The 20,300-nt window shown below is 42.7% G+C and overlaps 2 protein-coding genes across 4 annotated transcripts in view; both read right to left on the bottom strand.

Moving 5' to 3' along the window:
- Positions 1–7,048, bottom strand: part of Kantr (KANTR integral membrane protein) — a 49,798-nt gene extending 42,750 nt beyond the window's left edge. For both annotated transcript variants that reach the window (XR_001199173.3, XM_063245912.1), the window contains exon 1: positions 6,627–7,048. The gene's annotated coding sequence lies outside the window, so the exon portion shown is untranslated. The remainder of the gene's footprint in view (positions 1–6,626) is intronic.
- Positions 7,049–12,348: 5,300 nt separating this feature from the next.
- Tspyl2 (TSPY like 2) lies at positions 12,349–19,098 on the bottom strand. Of its 2 annotated transcripts, XM_003462330.5 has the most exons (7): positions 17,425–19,098; positions 16,043–16,120; positions 15,827–15,938; positions 15,602–15,747; positions 15,378–15,472; positions 14,373–15,070; positions 12,349–13,044 (listed from the first exon to the last, which is right to left on the bottom strand). In XM_003462330.5, exons 1-7 carry the CDS (start codon positions 18,259–18,261, stop codon positions 12,926–12,928), a joined length of 2,085 nt encoding a protein of 694 aa, XP_003462378.1. In that variant the 5' UTR covers positions 18,262–19,098; the 3' UTR covers positions 12,349–12,925. The 2 variants fall into 2 exon arrangements, with proteins under 2 accessions (XP_003462378.1, XP_023417097.1); XM_023561329.2 differs by lacking the exon at positions 16,043–16,120 and having other exon boundaries at positions 18,055–19,093.
- Positions 19,099–20,300: the final 1,202 nt, after the last annotated feature.

The following is a 20,300-nucleotide window of genomic DNA, read 5'->3' as shown; positions in this document are numbered from 1 at the left end:
CCATTGATACACATCTATTTTTGTGCCAACAGCAAGCTCCTTCTGTCAGTGGAGACTTGTAATATAACTTGGAGTCTGGGATTGTGATGCCTTTTGTTTTGCTACTGTTGTCCAGGATTGCTTTTGCTATTGTGCTTCTCTTCTAATTAATGTTAGAATTGTTTTCTTTAGTTCTGTGAGGAATGCTGTGGTATTTTGATTAGGATTGCTGGGAAAGTGGGGAAGGGAATGGGGGAAAAGTATTAAAATGTGTTTACACACATGTACCAACTCCTTATGAATATATAATCATTAAATATTGCAAGGATGTACTAATAGCAATAAAATATTTTTCAAAGCCAGGTGTGGGGCCCAGATTTAGCTCGTGGCACAGAGTCTGCCTGGCAAGTGAGAGGCCTCGTGTTTGACTCCCTGTACAAAAAGAAAAAACAGGTGCGGTATGTGTACCTTTAAACCTGGTTCTCTGAGAGGCTGAGGAAGGAGAATCATAAGTTAGACCTCAGTTTGGGCAACTTATAGATTTAGTGAGACCATCTGTCAAAATTTAAAATAAATAAATAGAAAGGGCTAGGGAAATAGTTCCATGCAGAGGTCCTGGGTTCAATACCACATACCAAACATAGAAAGACAAACAGTATAGAAAGAGAAGGGCTGGGCATCTAGCTCAGTGGTAGTGTGCCTGCCTAGCATTCATGAGGTTCTGGGTTCAATACCCAGTACCACATATCAACCAACCAATAAATCAATCAAACTTCAATAAAGATACAAAATAATTTTTAATAATAGAGAGATAAAGTAAGTCATTATGTAATGTTATATTAAAGGAGTTAATTCATCAGAATGTCTGACAAGCTCAAGGTTGTGAGTTTAATTTCCTGGTACCAAAAAATAAAACAAAAACAAAATTGATCAGAATGTACCAAATTAAAAGATGTATATCCAGCATTGGAATGCTTAAATACATAAAGCAAATCTATCAATTGTTCTGAAGAGACATACTTTCTAATGGACAGATCACCTAGACAAAATCAATAAGGAGGCATTGGCCTTAAGTTCTACTTTACATGGAATGGATCTAATCGATATGTGCAGAACATTCTATCAAACAGCATCACAATATTTATTCTTCTCAAGCACATATGGAACTTTCTCCAAGACAGATCATATGCAAGGACACAAAACAAGTCTGAACAAATTAAAGAAGACTAAAACTATATCATTTCTGTTGAAACTACAGTGGTATGAGACAGAAATCAGTAATGACAGGAATTCCAGAAAATTCAGAAATATATGAAAATTAAGCAACATATTCCTGGGTCAAAAAAGAAATTAAAAGGGAAAATTTTAAATGTCTTGGGACAATGAAAATAAAAAACATACACCATACCAAAATTTATGAAATGCAGCAAAAGCAATTCCAAAGAAAGTTTATAGCAGTAAATACTTATATAATAAAATAAACTAATATTGCACTTCAAAGACCTAGAAAAAGAAATCAGCAGGAGGAAGAAAATCATAAAGATAACAGTAATAATGAATTAAATAGAGATTTTAAAATAGAGATCAATGAAATTAAGTTGTTTTTTAAAAACAAAACAAAAACAAAAAAAACTAATCTCTAGCTACACTAAGAAAAGAAAAGAAAAGAAGAAGAGAAGCCAAGTTGGTAGCACATGCCTATCACCCTAGCTACGCAAGGCTGACACAGAAGGATCACAAGTTCCAAGTCAGTCTGGGCAACATATAGTGAGACCTATCTCAAACAAAACAAAGAAAGAAAAGAAAAGAATATCCTAAAAAGTATAAAAGACAAAAATTCAAAAATGGTATAAAAACAGATTAAAAGAAGTCAGGGATGTGAAGCTCAGCAGCACAAGCACCTGCCGGGCAGGCACAAGGTCCTGAGTTTGATTTCTGGTACCAACCCCCAAAAAAGAAATACCAAGAGAAAAGACAGGATTCAAATAAGTGAATTCAGAAATGAAAGGTGAGATCATGAAGGAACAGAAAATCTAAACACACCAAAGATAAATAAAAAGATTGAATCAGTTTTTTAAAAGGCTCCCACGAAAGAAACGCCCAGCTCTGGGTTTCTACTGTGACAAACAAAGGATAGAGGATCACAAATTCAAGCCCCACCTGGGAAATTTAATGACTTACCAAGATCCTGTCTCAAAAAATTTTTAAAAAGTACTCGGATGTGAAATTAAAAAACATCATACCACAGTGATATATGTGCACCCATGTTTATTGCAGCGCAATTTGTAATAGCCAGATCTTGGAAACAACCTAAATGGCATCAACTGAGGAATGGATAAAAAAAATGTGGCATTTTAATGCAATTTTATACTCAGTCATAACGGATAAACTGGAGACTTTTATAGGTAAATGGATGCAATTTGAGAACATCCTCAGTGGAAATAAATAAGTCACACATATGTACACATCATATTGTCTCATTAGTGTGAGAATCCGAAAGAAAAAACATGTGTATATATATGTATATGAAAATTGTTAAGATAGTTATACTGCTGATTTCTCTGAGTTCATTGAAGAGGAAGATTCATGTCGGTATTGTTCAGATAATTGAATGCAGAGGTCTTGTGCTCTGGGTGAATGACAATGCATAATGTATGTATCATTGTTATCCCCTGGAAAAGAAAAAATCGAACTCTGATGTAGCCTGGCCTACAAAGTGAGCTGAGGCCAGCCTGAACTGCATAATGAGACCCTGTCTCAAAAAGACAAAATAAACAAATAAATAAATAATAAAAATAATATAACTTGAAAGTAAAATATTCTGATATCAAAATTATTAGAATGCAGTGTCTAAACTGTTCAGTATTTTTTGTGACAATGTTTTACCAAGTTGCTCAGACTGGCATTAAACTTGTGGTCATCTTTCCTTAGCCTCTCAGGGAGCTAGGATAATAGGTTTGTGCTATAATGTTCAGGGTAAAATGTCCATTTTTTTAACAGAAAATTATGAGACTTACAAAGGAACAAAAAAGTATGCCACATACCCAAGAAAAAAGAAAGAAAGAAAGACAGAAAGAAAGAAAGAAAGAAAGAAAGAAAGAAAGAAAGAAAGAAAGAGCAGCAAACAAAACACGTCCCTAAGAGGGCTGATATTTTAAACTTAATAGACAAAACTTTACATTAGCTAAATTACATTTGAAAATAGTTTTGAATAACTAAAGAAAGCTATATATGAAGAATTAAAGAATATGATAAAAATGTCTCACCAAATGTTGAATATCAATAAAGTTATATTTGCTAAAATATCAAATAGAAAAATCTAGAGTTGAAAAGTACAGTAACGAAATGAAACCTTCACTACAGCAGTTTAGTGATAGATTTCACATGGCAGGAGAAAAAAGGATAAGAAAGAGATTATCCATCCTGAGAATCAGGAAGGTAAAAGAGGGAAGAAAAGAGAAAAAGATCTTCCCAGACTTGAGGGACATCATCAAACACAACAACATATTCACAACGGAATCTGAAAAGGAGAAAAGGCAAAGAAAGGATTCAAAAATTGAGAACTCGAAGAGATCCATCCTAGGAATATCATGGTGAAACTAATGAAAGTCAAAGATAAAAGAAATATGGAAAGCAGTAAAAGAAAATGACTTATGAAAATAAAGGATCTTCAGTAAGATTCACTGTTGCCTCTAATCAGAAACCAGAAGATGATGCAGTGATGTTTTCAAACTGGTGAAAAAATTTGTCAACTGAGAATTCTTTATCTAGCAATGCTGCTGTTTGAAAGTGAAAGCATTTATGATAAAAACAGAGAATTTCTAACAGACCTATCCTGTAAGATATACTAACTTCAATCATGCATGATGGCACACACCTGTAATCCCATCCCTAGGGAAGATGAGGCAGGAGGATCACGGAGACCAGCCTGGGCTACATAAATGAGTTCAATGGCCAGCCTGAACACAGTGAGATCTTATCTCAAAAAAACACAAAACCACAATAACACCCCTAATTTCAGGCAAAAAGGTAACTATATAGGTATCATGAAAGAAAGTAGCTTTTTTGGTAACTTTTATTTTCCTTTCCATTTTAAAAGAAACACAACTACAAAAAGGAATAATAATAAAACTTGATGGGCTTATAATGTACAAAGAGGTAATTCTGTGGCAATACTATAACAGATAGGAGGGAGCAAAATTTTTATATGGTATTTGAAGTTAGTTATTAAATTTAATACAAAGTGGGTTGTCAAGTTACAGTGATAATTGTAATCACCAGGATAATCACTAAGAATCTAGGTTAAAACATCAGTTAAAAAGGAAATTTAAAAAGTACAGTAGACAATATGCTGATGGGCAAGTAAAATGGTTTAGGCACTTTTGCAAACAGTTTGGTTAAACAGAGAGTTGCCAAAAGACACAGAAATTCTACCCAAGAGAAAAGAAAACACATACCCACAAACATTTGCAAATAAATGTTCAGAGAAACATCATTCATTCAAACATGGAAACAACTCAAATGTCTACTGAATGACCAATCAATAAACAAAACGTGACATATCTGTACAACAGAACATTATTTGGCAATAAAAAGAAATGCTATATGAAACAATATGGATGAATGCCCAAAACACTATGCTAAGTGGAAAAAGTCAGTCCTAAAGACCAATATATAACTTGAGCTCAATTATACAGAATCTTAGAACAGGCGAGTTAACAGAGACAGAAAGAACATCAGTGGTCACTTAGAGCTGGAGATAAATTAATAGGGTGCAACTGCTAATGACTATGAAGCTAATGAGTGAAGCTTCTTTGGCAGGGAAGGGGAAAATACTCAAAACCTGATCATGGTGATGTTTATACAGTTCCACGAATATACTACAAAATCGACCTGCACAGCTGAAAGGGTAAATTTCATGGTATATAAAATGTATCTCAATAAAGCTGTAATAAAAAGATAAAAACAGGTTAAGGGATATAGCTCAGTGGTGAAGTGTATGCTCTAGGTTTGATTCCCAACACCAAAAAAATAAAAATAAAAGATGACAGCAATAATACAATGTCTGTGTGCCACTAAAAAATGATCTTGTAGAGAGGGAAAAACTAGTGGAGCGTTGTCCTCAAGTAGTAACAGACAATAGGGTCTATTGCCAAAGTAGAAGGACTGATTTTGATGATAACAGCAATGGTTACCTATAATAATAGAGAGAAAGGCAAGGTACATGAGTATAGATGCTATATGGTGGCTGGATGTGGTGGTGGGAATATATAGACACATTCTTCTGATGGATTTTTTTACTTAAAGAGCATGTCTTAGCATGATGATGAGAGGCTGTGGTGGAGATATGAGGCGAGATAAGCCCTTGAAGTAGTCATCTCAGAGGGTAGAAGAGTAAAGGCCTACGGAAACGATAGGGAATACTCAGGGTTGGACTTGACCAGGACCAGCCTGGATGCTAAATTTTAGTGATAAAGGGACAAAGGGAAGTGAGGGTATATACAAGGAAATGATTATAATTAATGAAGAGTCATGGAATCTAAGCTAATTAACCCGTTTTCACTGGCTTTAACCACTGAAGGTATGTATATGACTCTTCCATCAGGTGGTTTGTACTACTGGTGGTTACAAATGGATATAAACTTTTTGTTTTGAGACAGGGTCTCACTGTTCAGTTCAGGCTGGCCTTGAACTCACTTTGTAGCCCAGACTGGCTTCGAACTCTCTGTGATCCTCCTGCTTCAGCCTCCAAAGTGCTGGGACTACAGGTGTGCGCTACCACACTCGGCTGATCTAAACACTTCTATCAGTCTTTTTACTAATAAAAATTAATAAAAAGCCACCTGATGGGACAGTCATAAATGTACCAATGGTGGTTCAAGCCACTCTGTGGCAAGACTTATGAATTATGGTCCTATCATGAATCTGTTTAAACAAGGGGATTGGAAGCATGGGAAAAAAGTTAAGGGTAAAAAGGGCTGGGGATTTAGCTCAGCGGCATAAGCGCCTGCCTTGCAAGCAGGCAGTCGTGAGTTCGATCCCCAGTACCGATAAAAAGGAAAAAGGCAAAAAAAAAAAAAAAAAAAAAAAAAAAAAAAGTTAAGGGTAAAAAGTTGTTCCGTCCCAGTGGAAGCAGAGGTACTAAACGCAGTGAGCTAGAAGGAAGGAGGATGTCAATAAATGAGCTTACAGAGGCAATAGAGTCATAGATATTGCTAAGAAGAAGGGTGATACTGTTGGACTGGGTAGCTGAGATGTGGTTGAAAGGCAGGATATTTGTAGGAGAGTGGGTGACACAAGTGAGATGTTCATCTTTTCAGTTACGACAGTCATTAACTATAGAAAAGTTTCTAGGGGCCAGTTACTGGGCAAAGTTATGTAGCCCCATTTCACGGATGCTGAAACTGAGGCCCAGATGGGTGAAGTAGGTAGTTCCAGGTCTTATAGGTAGTCTTCATAGGTCAAGGCAGGATTAAGCCTCTAAGGTCTGGGCTGCCTAGTGCAGTGTCTGTGAGGTCGGGGAGAGATGGCCAGACAGGTACACAGGTGGTGACGTGAGTGGCAGATCTGCACAGAATCATTTCCCTGGAAACTGTGAGGAGGAAGCAGAGGAGAAGCACAGATAGTAGGCTTCGCAGTATACTCACCGGTTTGCCGTCTAGGGGCCGAAGGGGCACTCGCCCTCACTTTGCTACCTGCAGGACCCTTTGCCACCCGTCGGCCTAGGGTCGAGAGACCACCCAGGTGAAAGCTCGCTCAGGCTCCAACCTTCTAGCGCTCTGAGCCGGCCTCTCCTACCCCGCCACTCCCCCTTTCTGCGCCGCCCTATTTCCTGGCTTCTCACCCTAAGCTCCGGCTGTCCGCACTGCCAACGCCGCGGGCAAAATGACACCAAGGGCCCGCAGCAGGATCTGGAGAATACTCTGGAGGCTTCCCCACCTCCAACTCGAGCAGGGGCGGGGTCGCGAGTCTCCACCTATAACGGAGGTGTCAAGGCTCCCATTGGAGGAGCACCTTCAGCCTTCCCTGGAATTGGCGGAGAAGGAAACACTTTATTTTCACCCTCTAGGCCAGGATCCAAGCAGAAGAAAACTCGTTCCCTTTTGGGGCTTCTGATTGGTTTATAATTCAAGCCATCTCTTTAATAGGATTGGCCGAGAAAGGAGTGCCCGCCTATTAGGGCTTAAAAGCATTATTTGGGAACACGCAAGCGCGAAGCCCAAGCCAGGCCAGCGCCAGTCACGCTTTTCCTCTGCACAAGGTACTTTGCACGTCGCCCGCTCTGCTAAGAAATACGACTCTGTCCCAGTTTTCCACAGCTCCACACCCACCTGCAGAGATTTCTGAGCCAAGTTTTGCTTTGTCGAGGTAAACAGAGTTCCTAATTCCGCCCAAGGAGGATAGGTGGATATGGTACATCACTCACCAGCCTCTGCTACCATTGGTCAAGTGGTAACCCCCATAGGTGCCTCAGTTAAATCATCTGCGAAATGGAAACATATTTAACCCCCCGTATTGTGCTGACTAAATGAGAGAACATAAAATAATTCCATGAGTAGTAAATAATTAAAGTCTCTTTTCCCCATGTTCAGATGGAGGAAACTACAGCCCCAAGGGTCAGACTGACTGGCTTGAAGTCGCACAGCCGTTATCCACAATAAAATCCAGGGTTCTGTCTTCCAAAGGAAATCTGTTTTAAGGAGGAAGGGGAGACAGGAAGGACCTGTTATTAACAGGGGTTTCAATTTGGGTTTTGTAGACTTCAGTAGACTCTGGGGGACAGGGTTTGGAGGGGCCCATCAACCTGAATGGGAAAAAATTTACATCTTTTATTTTCCCCTCTACTAATAAAGTTTACTACAGTACTTTTCAATAAAGAATGCAACTAACTATAATAGTATTTCTGTCACCAATAGAAATCACAGAGATTTATCAGACCCCCTTAGAGATGTGAAATAAAATATACAATCTCATCGCTGTTTTAAAATAATGGTAGTCTTTACTCTATAAAAGCTTACGATTTAATGAATTAATGGGGAGCACATATATTACCATAGACACATATATGCTTTCTTCATATCTTAATAACTACTATATACAATTTTAAAATGTAATGTTTCCTCTGAAATTCTAAGTATTTTAGGCACTTAAATTTTTTTCTGAGAAAAGGCTTGTAGACTTCACTAGATCACCAAACAGCTATGCACAAAAAATTAAACTTGAACTCTGGGCTCCAGGAGGACAATGACTTGCTTTCTTTTGTTTCCTTGCAGTGTCCCTATCATCCATTGTAGTATGGCACACACAGTTGGTGTTCAATAAGTGTTTATTGAATGGATAATAGAATTCCTCTTCAGCCATCCTCTGCACTCTCAACTGAAAGAACCACTGCTGGCCTTTTGTGCACCCAAGGAGAGATGTTCTTAAATGTATTTTTGCCATTGGCAATTTGATTCTGTCTTCAGAGATGGGTAATACTTCAAAGGTCTGGCTGCAGGAGATATGGGACCCTTCCACCTAGGAGCAGTACCCTTTCCTGCAGAGGGAGTAAGCTTTAAAGAATATGGAGCCAAGTAGTTTTGGCATGTGAACAGGAGCTGGGGTACATTGGAACTATGGCTATTCATTCTCCTGGTTTCTGTCTAAGATCCCAGGAAATAGAGCCTGTCTTCTCTGGTCTTAAGTGAAGATTATATTTTGGAGCTAGATCTTCTAGAATATCCCCTGTTTTTGGAGGCACAGACTGAGAAGTGAGGGCACAGGGAACAAGATTTTTCTCTGGGCAAAGAACATCTTCTGCTTCCATGCCTCAGGCCAGGACATGAGCATACTTACCGACTAGATTAGAATTCCAAAACAAGCTCCTAACAATGTCTCTGAAGACCAGAGGCTCTCTCTGACTAAGTAGATAAAGAAGAGACTCAAAGGCCAACATGAAGAGTTACAGATTTGATTAGGGAGGAGTCAGGATGTAATCAGGGATGAGTATGAAGGCCAGATTCAGGGCTGGACCGCATCTTGGAATCCTGGGCAGGTTGCTTTTCCTGGGCTGATTCCCCAGATGATTAGCCTAAGGTTATAGATAGGAAAACTGTTGTAAATTAGAGCAGATTGAGGCCAGAGAACCAGACTGGGGCTGGGGATATAGCTCAGTGATAGAGTGCTTGTCTAGGGTGCACAAAAACCTGAGTTCAATCCTAGGGAAAGAAAAAGAGGAACTGAGCTGAGATCCTCTTTCCAGGCTGATCTCTTTCTGGCCCACTCCAAGGCCTTTGCCCCTTGATAGAGTTATTTCCAAAAGATGAAAAATATTAACAAAAGATGAGAAATATAAAATAAAAAGCGGCCTTTATTCTGAGAACACGGAGAGAGATGACCGGCACCCCCACCGCTGGCGTCCGGCAATCTCTCCGGCAGACACGTGGCGTGGGGGCCTGTAAATAGCCTCGGTTTGGGGTGGAACCTAAGGCGGGCATTAGGGATACACAGGTAGCCCATTGGTCCTATGTTTGGCGCCATATGTAAATTCCCAGGGGCGGGAAGATGGCGTCACAGGTAACTTCCTAGGGGCAGGGCAAGATGGGGCTTCCTGCTTCCGGTTGTGGCTTTCCTGGCTACAGTGTCCTGTCTGGGCCAAACCTTTCACCCCTAATACCTCCTTTTCTCCCTTACTGTATCACATGTGCCCACCCGGACTAGTTCCAGATAGTTCAGGGAGATTATCTACTCTGCATGCCTTAAGAGTTCTGCACTTTCAGCTTTATCTCGAGGTATTGTATTACCTTGGGTGAGATGTGCCCCTCCTTTTTAGTAGTTTTTTCCTTTTGAGTTAGAGTCTCACTATATTTTCAGGCTTGTCTAGAACTTCTAGACTCAATTAATTACCTTGCTTCAGCCTCTTGAGTAGCCAGGACTACAGGTATGTATCACCACACTCAGTCAAGATGTTCTACTTTTCTTTGGTTCTTTTTTGAGATAGGGTCTCTCTATGTAGTCCAGGCTGGCCTTGAACTCACAGTGATCCTCCTGCCTCAGCCTCCCAAGTGATAGGATTACAGACATGCACCACCCACTCAATATGATGTTCTCCCTTTCTAAGATTCAGTCTTTTCTATCCATCTCTGACAAAGTGAGTCAAAGTCAGAACCAGAAACATCAATACTCTGTCCTCTTCCAAAACATTTATCAGAAGCATGAAGAGTTATTTCCTTGATCTGGTATGCCAGCTGTTTGAAAGAAGAAGCCTAGAGCAACAGCAACCTGGCAGTCATCCTGACTCCTCCAAGTCCCTTTCTTTCTGTATCTAAAACTTGTCAATTTTAGCATGTTAAAAGCTCTCATGGAATAGATAGATTTCTCATGTGGAACAAGTTCAATTAATTTATGTAGATACTTTCTCTCAAAGAAATGAAACTTAACTCCTTATTCCTTAAGCATGGGTTATATACTTAGTGGCTTCTTTCCAAAGAGCATGCCACAGAAAACAGAGAAACAAATAACTTTAGAGTGAAGAAACTAGACAAACTGTACCTCAGCCAGGTCACAAAGTTAATGTCAACAGTGATAAATCATACTGATGGTATATATACTTGATATAATGAGAACAGCATTTTACTTCAGTGGTCTTCCTTTCCACACTCATAACCCTCTTTAGTCATGAGAAAAAACATCAGATAAATTCCAGTCGAGGGAAATTCTACAAAATACCTGACCAGTACTCCTCAAATGATGTTATGGTTTATGTTTGGATGGCCCCCTAAGCCTCATGCAGTCATGGAGGTGTCTAACTTTAGCATATGTGATTGGTTTGTTGTCTAGCACTGGGATTGGTGGTGTGAGTGCTGCCTCTGCCCAGGGGTGGGTAGCTGGCATACCATACAAGGGAGGGAAGGAGGCATGCTTTCTCCTTTTTACCATTAGTTCTTGTAACTTGTGGCCACCATGAATGGTTGCCCCTCAGCCATACCACCTTACCTTAGAGGCAGCCGAGAATGGACTGAAACCTCCAAAAATTGTAAGCTAAATATATCTTTCTTTCCTTCATTTTGGGTGTCAAATATTTTGTCTCAACAACGAGAGAAAAGTAACCAAGACAAATGGTGAGAACAGGTTGTCAAAAACAAGGAAAGAGTGAGAAATATCACAGCCCAAGAGGAGCCTAGAGACATGATGACTAAAATATAGGGTGGTATCCTGGATGAGAACCTGAAACAAAAAAGGACAACAGGTTAAAATTAAGGAAACCTGAATAAAGTATGGACCTTGATTAATCATTACGTGCTGATATAGGTTCATTAACTTTTAACAAGGGAAACTAGTTGTGGAATATACAGAATTTCTCTGTATTATGTTTGCAATAATTCCACAAATCTAAAACTTTTCTGAAATTAAAATTAAAGAAAACAACCTCTCCCATGTCCCTATGCCACTCTCATTTGAGATTTAGGTCAACTTCCCCATTGTTCTCCCTCCCTCCCATCCATTCTCCTAGAAGCCAGTAGAAGGCATTCTTGAAAATACAAATCCGACCGCATCTGAAACCCTGATAAAAGCCTTGGATGTAATGTTCCAGGGATACATTGTATCCTAAAAGACCGACCAAAGCCTGTGTGAAATTTACCATTATGATAAAAAATGAGAAATAATCTGAGAAACATTTCTGGTGAAATGATTATTGTATCCAAAATTTAATACAGCTCAGCTTTTCCAAGGTCACCCAAGTAAAGGCTGTTTTACAGAGATACAACTCCCAACCTCCCCACCCCACTGTACATCTAAGAGGTTTTCCTTTATCTCTATGAAAACTCCTCAGCTTAGCCATGTTTTTTCCTGCCTTTTCTCCCAGGCCCAACTCCAGGAGAACCTTGCACTACCTCCCAAAGAGAGTACTCAGGTATGATCTTGTGGTATTGGTATGGTTGGTGCTTTTTTTTTTTTTTTTACTACATGCCAAAGAGAAAAATGGACTCCTCTGGCTGCCCCACGCCCAACTCACACTAGGCCCAAAGGAAAGTGCACTAGTAAATGAAACAGATGAATCACTATTAAATTGATGTTCTATGACACACAATGTCTCTCTATTCTTGCACCAGAGGGAAATGAGAGGGAAGCTCTTTGCTACCTGGCTGGGTCCTAGGCAGCTGCAAGGACCAAGAGGTGCTTTCACAGCATCATTCAGCCATTAGCTGGAGCAGTCTGCAAAGGTCTGATGCAATGGCCTCAGCTAGGCTCCCCTCAATCACTGACCAAACCCTGGAGCTACTACCATCTCCCAGGGCCCTGCATGGAGTAGGAAGCTTTGTGCTGGTCTGTGGGGAGGCTGGCCACTAGGGACGACGCACTGGGACGGACCAAAGACTCAAACAGCACTTTGAATTTGCTCAGGTTTTTATTAGGATCATCAATATTCACAGGGAGAAGCGTAACTTCTGCTGCAGCGGTGGGAGGAAGGGCAGGAATCCAGCAAAGGCTAAGTGGCCTTGCATAGATACCAAGGCCTGGCAAGTTAGCAGGCACAGTGGGTAAAAGAGATGGATGGAAGAAGAGAAAAAATTGGGCGAACAAGATGGAGGCAGAGCCTTCAAGGCCACTGTGACGCTTCGATGAAGGCCATAGCAGCCCTCCCTACTTTGGAATCAGGGTGTCTACTCCATAGCATGGGAAAAAGGGCTGGGGCCGACACCAAAGAGAAGAGGGCTAGAGGAGCCCTGACCAAGGCATCACAATAAGTAGCAGCACACAGAAGCCCGTGAGGGAGGAGGACCAAAAAAGCGGGGATCGCTACCCCCACAAATAAGAACTCTGAAATTACTGAGATTACATAAAAATAAACTTTAAACCCATGTATGAGGTCAGAAATGCAACATGGGAGCCCTAACTGAGGGGGAGAGCAAACGGGGCACTGGGAAAGAGCGAAACAGAGAGATGCCCCGAGAGAGTAAGCTGTTTATCTGGTTTTCGCCCTCTTCCCCAGGTTAGACCAAGCATTTGGAACCTGAAGCACCTGCTCCATGTCAGTGTCTTCTGAGTCTACTTTGCTTCCTTCCTCCTGGTAGCTGTCCTCACCTGTGGAGGGGAGAGAAGCAAGGAAGGGCAAATGGTGCAGGGCATTAGACAGGCAGGTAAACAGCCCTTTAAAAGGAAACAGAACACATAGCTAGGGCTTTTGAGGGCCTGGTATCACTTGCCATGGGCCTTTGCTTGGAACAAGGCCCACAGGGTAAGGGGGGAGTGGAAGGGAGGCAGGAAAAAAGGGCAGGCTCCCTATCTTTGTTCTATCAAAATTGATACCTCTCTGAAAGTAGCTTTTTCTCCTCACTATACTCAATGTGTGTTTCTTCCTGAGCTCAAACCTCAGCTGAATAAACCTATCACTCCCAGCCAGCTCCCTCACTACTTCCTCACAATCAGATCCAAACAGGCCCCAGTCTGTCTTTTTAAGCCCAATTCCCTTACCCCAACCCACTTTAGGGTTGAGCAGACAGCTCTGCTTCCCATTCTTAGAAGAAATACCATCAGGTGGGAAGGAAAAAAGACTGACAACTCTTGATTCTACAAGAGCTAGTGTTGTTGTTGCTATTATTATTTTGTTTTTCTTTGAGACAGGGCCTTGCCATGTAGCTCAGGCTGGTCTTGAACTCACTATGTAGCCCAGGCTAGCTTCAAACTCATGGAAATCCTCCTGCCTCAGCCTCCCAAGTGCTGGAATTACAGGGATGTGCCACCATGCCTGCCTACAAGAAGTATTATATGCAGTATATCTCTGATTTTTTTTTATCACCAAGGTCTTCTGTGAGAAGCAGCTTTCAGAACTGGTGAAGCACCCCCAGAAGACAATTTTGGAAATCTTGCCCAACGTACTATGCATTTTCACCCTTCCAGGTCCTTGCCAAATTCTCCCTTCCACAAAGAATGACCCACAGTGCTTCTCAGTGAGAATGTGGCTTCTAATTTAAAGTTCACCCCTTTTCTCTAGCTCTCTCTTTACATTCCCAACTCTTGATGTAGAATTAGTTGCCACGCCCATCCTCTGGGCTCACAGTTCACAGTTCACTGTTCACTTTACTCCCAGCAGCCCAAACAAGCCTGCTAGTTCCTAGGAGGCCAGGGCTGGGGACACAGTATGTTGAATGTGTCATTCTTTCCCCTGTGTATATGTGCCCTTTTTAGTTTTCCACACACTGTGTCCTATTTCCTGTCCACCATCACTTGGAACTGAACTATTTCTTTGGCTTTGTTACATTTTTAAGTTAAATGTTTTCTGGCCTTCATTGTTTAAAAAAGAATTCTTTCCCTTTCCTCCACAAGATTCTACTGTGTTCATGTCTAAATACCATGCACCAGGATTTCTCTGAGAAAAGAGAATGGGGGAAGATAAGAGGGGTCTAGCTCACCTTCCTCACTGCCCTCTTCCGCTTCCTCTGTGGATTCTTCAGAGATGATCTCTACCTCATCCTCATAGTTTTCCTGGATGGTGCTGTTATCTTGATCCTTGTCAAACACTACAATGTCATTCTTGTAGTATTCAATGTCTCTATCATCATCATCACTTCCCTCATTGTCCCCCTCATTGCCATCATCATCACTGCTCTCATTGTCACCATCACTGCCATCATTATCTTCATCATCACTGCCCTCATCCCCACTGTCACTGTCACTGCTGTTTTCGTTATTACCACTGCTGCCCAGGTTGCCATTTTCCAGGCTATTGTTGTCACCATTAGGATTCTCATTGTTGGGATACTCATTGTCATAGGTATTCTTATTACTGTCTTCTAGGTTCTCACTGTTGTCATCAGGGTTCTCGTTGTCATCAGCACTCTCATTGTTGTCAGTGATCTCAATGCTGGGGCTCTGATTGTGGTCAGGGCTCTCACTGTCACCCAGGCTCTCACCCAGGCTCTCATTGACGTCATTGTCAGTGGTCTCGAAGTAGTCAGTAGTCTCCATGAAGTCAAAGATCTTGATGTCATGAATGATCTCATTGTCAGTAGTCTCATCAGCATCTGAGATCTCACTGAGAATGTCTTCCATGGCATAATGGTCATAAATATCTTCCATGATCACCATCTCATATGCATCCTTGGCTTTACTGTGGGGAAGTTTGGGGCTGAGTATGGGGTTAATAGGAGGCCCAGGGCAGACACTGAAAGGTGGCAAGTAACTGGAGAGGCTGCAGTCTATGAGGGTCCTTAGGGATTAGGCTAGGCTAGGGAGAGTCCCATTTCTAAGCCTGACCTATGCATACAACTTCAGGCCATTTCTGGGCATTCCTCACTTGCAGAGCACTGCACTAAATTATCTCAAAGATCCCTTGTGGCTCTATGAATTCTGTGATACTAGCCTAGTTTTTGCCCCATCTCCCACAAACCACTGCTCAGCCACCATTCCCCCTTCACCTTTCTTTTTCTTCTTGCTTCTTCCTTGTTTCCCTGATGCCCCCTTCTCTCATGTAGTAGCGTAGAGGGTTAACCCACAAGTCATTCTTGATAATCTGTTGAAAAAGAAGAGAAAAGGAAGAGCAGAGCCATAAATATAAGCCTCAGGTCTTACTTCCAGTTCCCCAGGCACTCAGGGCAAGCCTAACAAGGTTTTTTCTGGTCATACCAGGAAGTGGCCTCACCTCAGCAATCCTGTCAGCCTCTGGGAGGCTGTGGTTTGAGAACCAGCTAAAGAAGCTGTGGTTGGTGTCCTGGTTTCTGTGATTGTGGGCCTGGGGTTCCTGGCCCCGGTGCCAGCGGATTGGAGTGGAGTGAGACACTAGCCGGCCTAGGGAAAGAGGAAGCCATGAAGAGGAGACTGACTAATGATGGGGGGGGGCATGGATTTATCCTGGACTTCCACTTACCTGAGCGGTTGCGTTGGAACTCCTTGACAATCACCATGTTTGTAAAGTAGGGGTTTGTCTGGAAGTATAGCTTCATTTTGTAGCCCATGGAGATATGTCTGAGATCCTGTACCTGCTCAAGGTGGGGGTAATGGTAGAATCTGCCCTCCCTTATTGCCCCTTCTATTCCCCTCACCTCAAAGAACCAGATTCCTTGGCCTTCCTCTTTGGCCTGACCTGAAGATTGGTCAAGTAGCGAAAAATGTCTTCATCGCGTTGATTGATCAAGATTGAAATTCTGGGGTGGTTGAGAAACTGATGAGTGGAGCAGTTTAGGTCAAGGATTAACTGTTCAATGATGAGGGAGGGAAGGCCAGGCAGGGCACAGCAAGAGAGGCTGGAGCAGGAGAGGCTGTGTTCTTGCAATATATATGGAACAGGTGGGTTATAGGATGTGACCTGTACTTGTATTACCATGATACCATCTATGTGGTTAGATTGTTCATGTAACATTAAGCCTCTGTGAAAAGTGGTTCATATTTGCTGTGTTTTGATGTTGAGGATCTATGTTCATGAGATTTTTGTTTCTAGATGCTGCGGGTCTGTATTCACTTTAGTATACCTTGAAGCTGAAGGTCCTGTGTCTAAGTGCTGCTGTATCCAGTTGCTGAGGGCCTGTAGTCACATGATGTTATATGTGGATGTTGAGTAAATAGCTCTGAGGGCCTGTGTTCAAGTGATGCTAGGTGTGTTTGTGCTGAGGACCTATGGTCGCATAATACTGTGTCTGTGTTGTCTTGTGTCTACGTGATACTGTGTGCCTGAGTGCTGAGTGCTTGTGATCATATGCTACTTTATACCAGGGTGCCAGTGTACCAGAGTATTCATATAATCCTGTTGAGATGTTAAATCTATGTGTCCCTAACATGTTACACTGACATGTATTCCTCATCCCCAGATGTATTCCTCTGGGATATGCTTAACAATCACCAATAGTGAATGGGATTGTTCCTATTTCCCCCTTCTTTCATTTAACTCCTTGATGTCCATACCCAGGTATTCTTTCTCCTGACCCTTCAGGGGCTCCAGCACCTCTCCAGCTCCCTCCCCTCTAATGGAGAGCACTTCATCCAGGACTGGAATCTCTTGGTATCTATGCAGAGATCTAGGCTTGCAGAGCCCTGTGAAGCTCAAGCACACAGTTGGGCAGGTTCTCTGCTGTACGCCTTTCTCCTTCTTCACTGTCTCTGAGTCAGTTCATCTTCTGTATGCCCTTCCCCTCCTCCTTTCACCACCTGTGGTCCAATTTTTCAGGTGCATGCCTATTACCCTCCCCCTTTTAATTGTGATCCATTTTTTTGGTTATGCTCTTTTCACCTTTCCCATCCGAGGTCAGGTTTTTATGCTATGCTCCCTTCCTCCTTCATCATCTGCAGTCCAGCTTCTCTGTTTTTCCCTCCTCTTTCCCTCCCTCTTTCACCCATTCTGGCCCATCTTCTCATAAGGGGCTCATCTCATCTTTGGCCCTCCCCAGCACCCTTTCACCCTCACTGTCCTTCTCCCTACCTCTCCCTTTCTACCACAGGCTTGTGGCCCATGAGAATCAATGAGAAGGATACTGCTTTGACCCAGAAGCCTGGGATATGCTGGATGATGAGGTCTCTGCGCTCCAGGAAAGGTCTTCGCATCTGGATGAACTTGCGTTTCAGACGCAGGAAGGCCTTGCCTGCCTTTATGTTTACAGCTTCCAGGTTCATCTGAATGCTCTCCAGTGCCTGCAGGATGCTTTCCATCCTTTCAGTACTCCTGTCTTTGCTTTCCTTCTTCACTTTCCTCTGCTTCCTCTTTCTCCGTCTCCTCCTCCTCCTCACACTTTCCTTTTCATCCTCATCCTCATCTTCCACTATTATGATAGCCTGTTCATTCCTCTTTGGACCGACTAACATCTGGGGCTCCCACATCCCTGAGCTACAGGTTTCTAGGGCCTTTTCTTCAGCAGAGCTGCTGGCCTCTGCAACCTCAACGTCAATTTCCAGGCTTCCCCCAGAGGCCTCAGACAAGGGGAATGTTTCCAGGCTCCCTGTGGAATGGGGTACCTCCCCGTACCCTGACTCCATCGCAGGATCCCAGCCAGGCCCCCCAGCACCCAGGGTAAAGTATGCGCGGATCCCCCCTTCCTCAAGAATGACATAGGGCGGAGGTGGGGGCAGCGCCGGGCCCAGTCCCACCCCCCTCATGTCAGCCAGCACCTGTGCTGCCTCGGTTTCCTCTCGGAGCCTTGGTCGCTGCTGGGGTGGAGGCAGGGGCAATCGAAGGAGCGGTGGTGGTGGTGGTGGTGGTGTCGGTAGTGGCGGCGGCAGCGGCAGCGGCAGCAGCGGCGGCTGGCCGCGCTGAGGGAGCTCCGAACTGCTCAGGCGGCGGGTCTTGGCAGGAGGACCCTCATCTGGGCGATACATGCTGACTGCGCTCACAAAGCTCAGGCGATTGCACTTGCTCTTTCTCTTTCAGTCCAGCAGCTGCTACCAGTCACACCTGAAGTGCAGCTGTCTAACCTCACAGGACTAGCTCAGCTCACTGCCTCACTCGTCCCCTACCACAGCGCCTACCCTACTCCCTCCGCGCCAATTGCCAAAGCCCCGCCCACTCTTCAAGGCAAGAGCCTTGCTCTGCTTCATCATTGGCTGCTGGCCGCGGCGGCCTGACTCGCGCTCCTTGGATCCCTACCTGCTCTCAAGCAATCTGCTTGCCAACACTACACGTCATCACTCTCCGATTGGCTCCCCTCGCATCCGCCAATCATAGAGTTGGCCACTCCCCCCAACGATAAGAAACCTGCCAGGCGATTGGCTGCGAGGGGTAGAAGCTTTCTCTCTCTTGTAACGTTTTATCCAATAGAAAAAGTACTAAATGTTCGGAAGACCAGAAAAAACGAAAAACAAACGCAGGCACTGAGCTGGTTGTGCTCAAAATTGTAGAGCCTCGCTGTCATCCTCACTCCCCTCCCCCTAGCAACTACGCAATTCTGAAATCTGCCCCTTCCCTCATTCCTTGCTTCTGCTCCTAGGGTGAACTCTGCAGTATCTTCTGAGAACACTGGTTGACCTAGCGCCTGCAATTTAGGGACCAAGGTTCTTTTGTATGCGGGCCAGACTAAGGTGATGTTTTCCATCTCTACAAAAATGACACTAAAAATAATCACACACAGAGAGAAAACTTCGTTTGCGTCATAAAATAATTGATTCAGCTCACCTAGTTTTTTCTAGGGCTATCTCTTCATCTACTAAATATTTCTTCAGTTTATCTGCTTTGAATCATCTCAAGTTTTTTTTTTTTTTTTTTTTTTTTTTTTTTTATGACTACAGACAGATGGCCCTGAGTGAGGCATGATGGTGGCATCTGGCTTTGGGCTTTGGAATTCACATCAATGGGAGTGCCAAATCACTGCTCTTATCTGAGCTTGTTTCTTTTCCTACATCACATGTCCCTAAAAAGAAGTGTAGGTAACTGCCCGTTGCAGCCTTGTCTTCGCAGAGAATGAGGCTGAGTGGGGGGGGGGGGGAAACTAGGGATTCATCACCAGGCGAATAGACAGGAAAATGTAACAAATACTTTAAGATGGATAACTAGAATGAATTAGGTGTGTGTACAGCAACGTGGCTGCATCTCTTAAAAACAGAATACTGAGTGAAAAAACAGAACAAGATTTGCAGTACAATACTGTTTACATAAATTAAAACAACATTTTTCCATAATACACATGTAAATAAACACATGACCAGTGGATGAAAGGACACATGTTAAATATGAAAGAGTGGGTGCCTATGTGAGGTGTGGGAGGATGGAATCAGGGATGGATTTTCCTACAAAAAGAAAACAAAGAATAAAAGGGCCTTGCATGATCCTATGATGATACAATGTGGCTAAGAACTGAGGAGTATGGTCAACTCAATTCTGTGTACCCAAGAGAATTCAGCAAACAAATAGAGAACTGAGTGTCCAGGACAACTGGGTAGGTTTCCAGACTTTTTTTTTTTTACCATGACATTACTTTTCTGAATTTAGGCAAAGCTGACCAAATCCCACGTGTATATAGTGGGCCCTGCAGAAAGGCTCCTGCTTAGACAGTTCTTCTAGAAACTATTAACTTTGTAAGGGTATTTCCTATCCCAATCAGCTCTCTCGGTGTTTGAACTTCAATTTATCAGCCCTATTCTCCATGATTGTCTCAGTTCAAGAACATATTGTTTGAGTTTTGGGGAGAGGATTGAGTCGCTCAGGAAAGGAGGGAGGAGATGAACATGGTTCTTAAGTATCCTGGACTCCTTTCCTCAGAGCCTGAACAAAGGGAAGACAATCTTATGAGTTGGGTGTCAATCCTCTTTCTACATAAATACATACATACATACAATTTCCAGACTATCTCCTGATTACCTTACTGTCTGTGTCAACATGTACTGTAGCTTGTCTCCTTTCAACAAGATGTATGTGTATGTGT

The sequence above is a fragment of the Cavia porcellus genome, unplaced genomic scaffold, assembly GCF_034190915.1.
Source record: "Cavia porcellus strain 051 isolate PalLab524CR breed Dunkin Hartley unplaced genomic scaffold, mCavPor4.1 scaffold_3, whole genome shotgun sequence".
In the NCBI taxonomy this organism is placed as follows: Eukaryota; Metazoa; Chordata; class Mammalia; order Rodentia; family Caviidae; genus Cavia; species Cavia porcellus.
The sequence above is the reverse complement of the archived record's forward strand: the minus strand, read 5'-3'. Positions and strand labels throughout refer to the sequence as shown.

Excerpts from the sequence above, each read along its gene's own strand:
- Tspyl2 (XM_003462330.5), bottom strand. The coding sequence starts at position 18,261 with ATGTATCGCCCAGATGAGGGTCCTCCTGCCAAGACCCGCCGCCTGAGC. Across the intron at positions 15,748-15,826 it reads GTTCCAACGCAACCGCTCAG|GCCGGCTAGTGTCTCACTCC; the intron begins GTAAGTGGAAGT and ends CTCTTTCCCTAG. Across the intron at positions 13,045-14,372 it reads GGAAGAGGGCAGTGAGGAAG|GTGAGGACAGCTACCAGGAG; the intron begins GTGAGCTAGACC and ends TCCCCTCCACAG.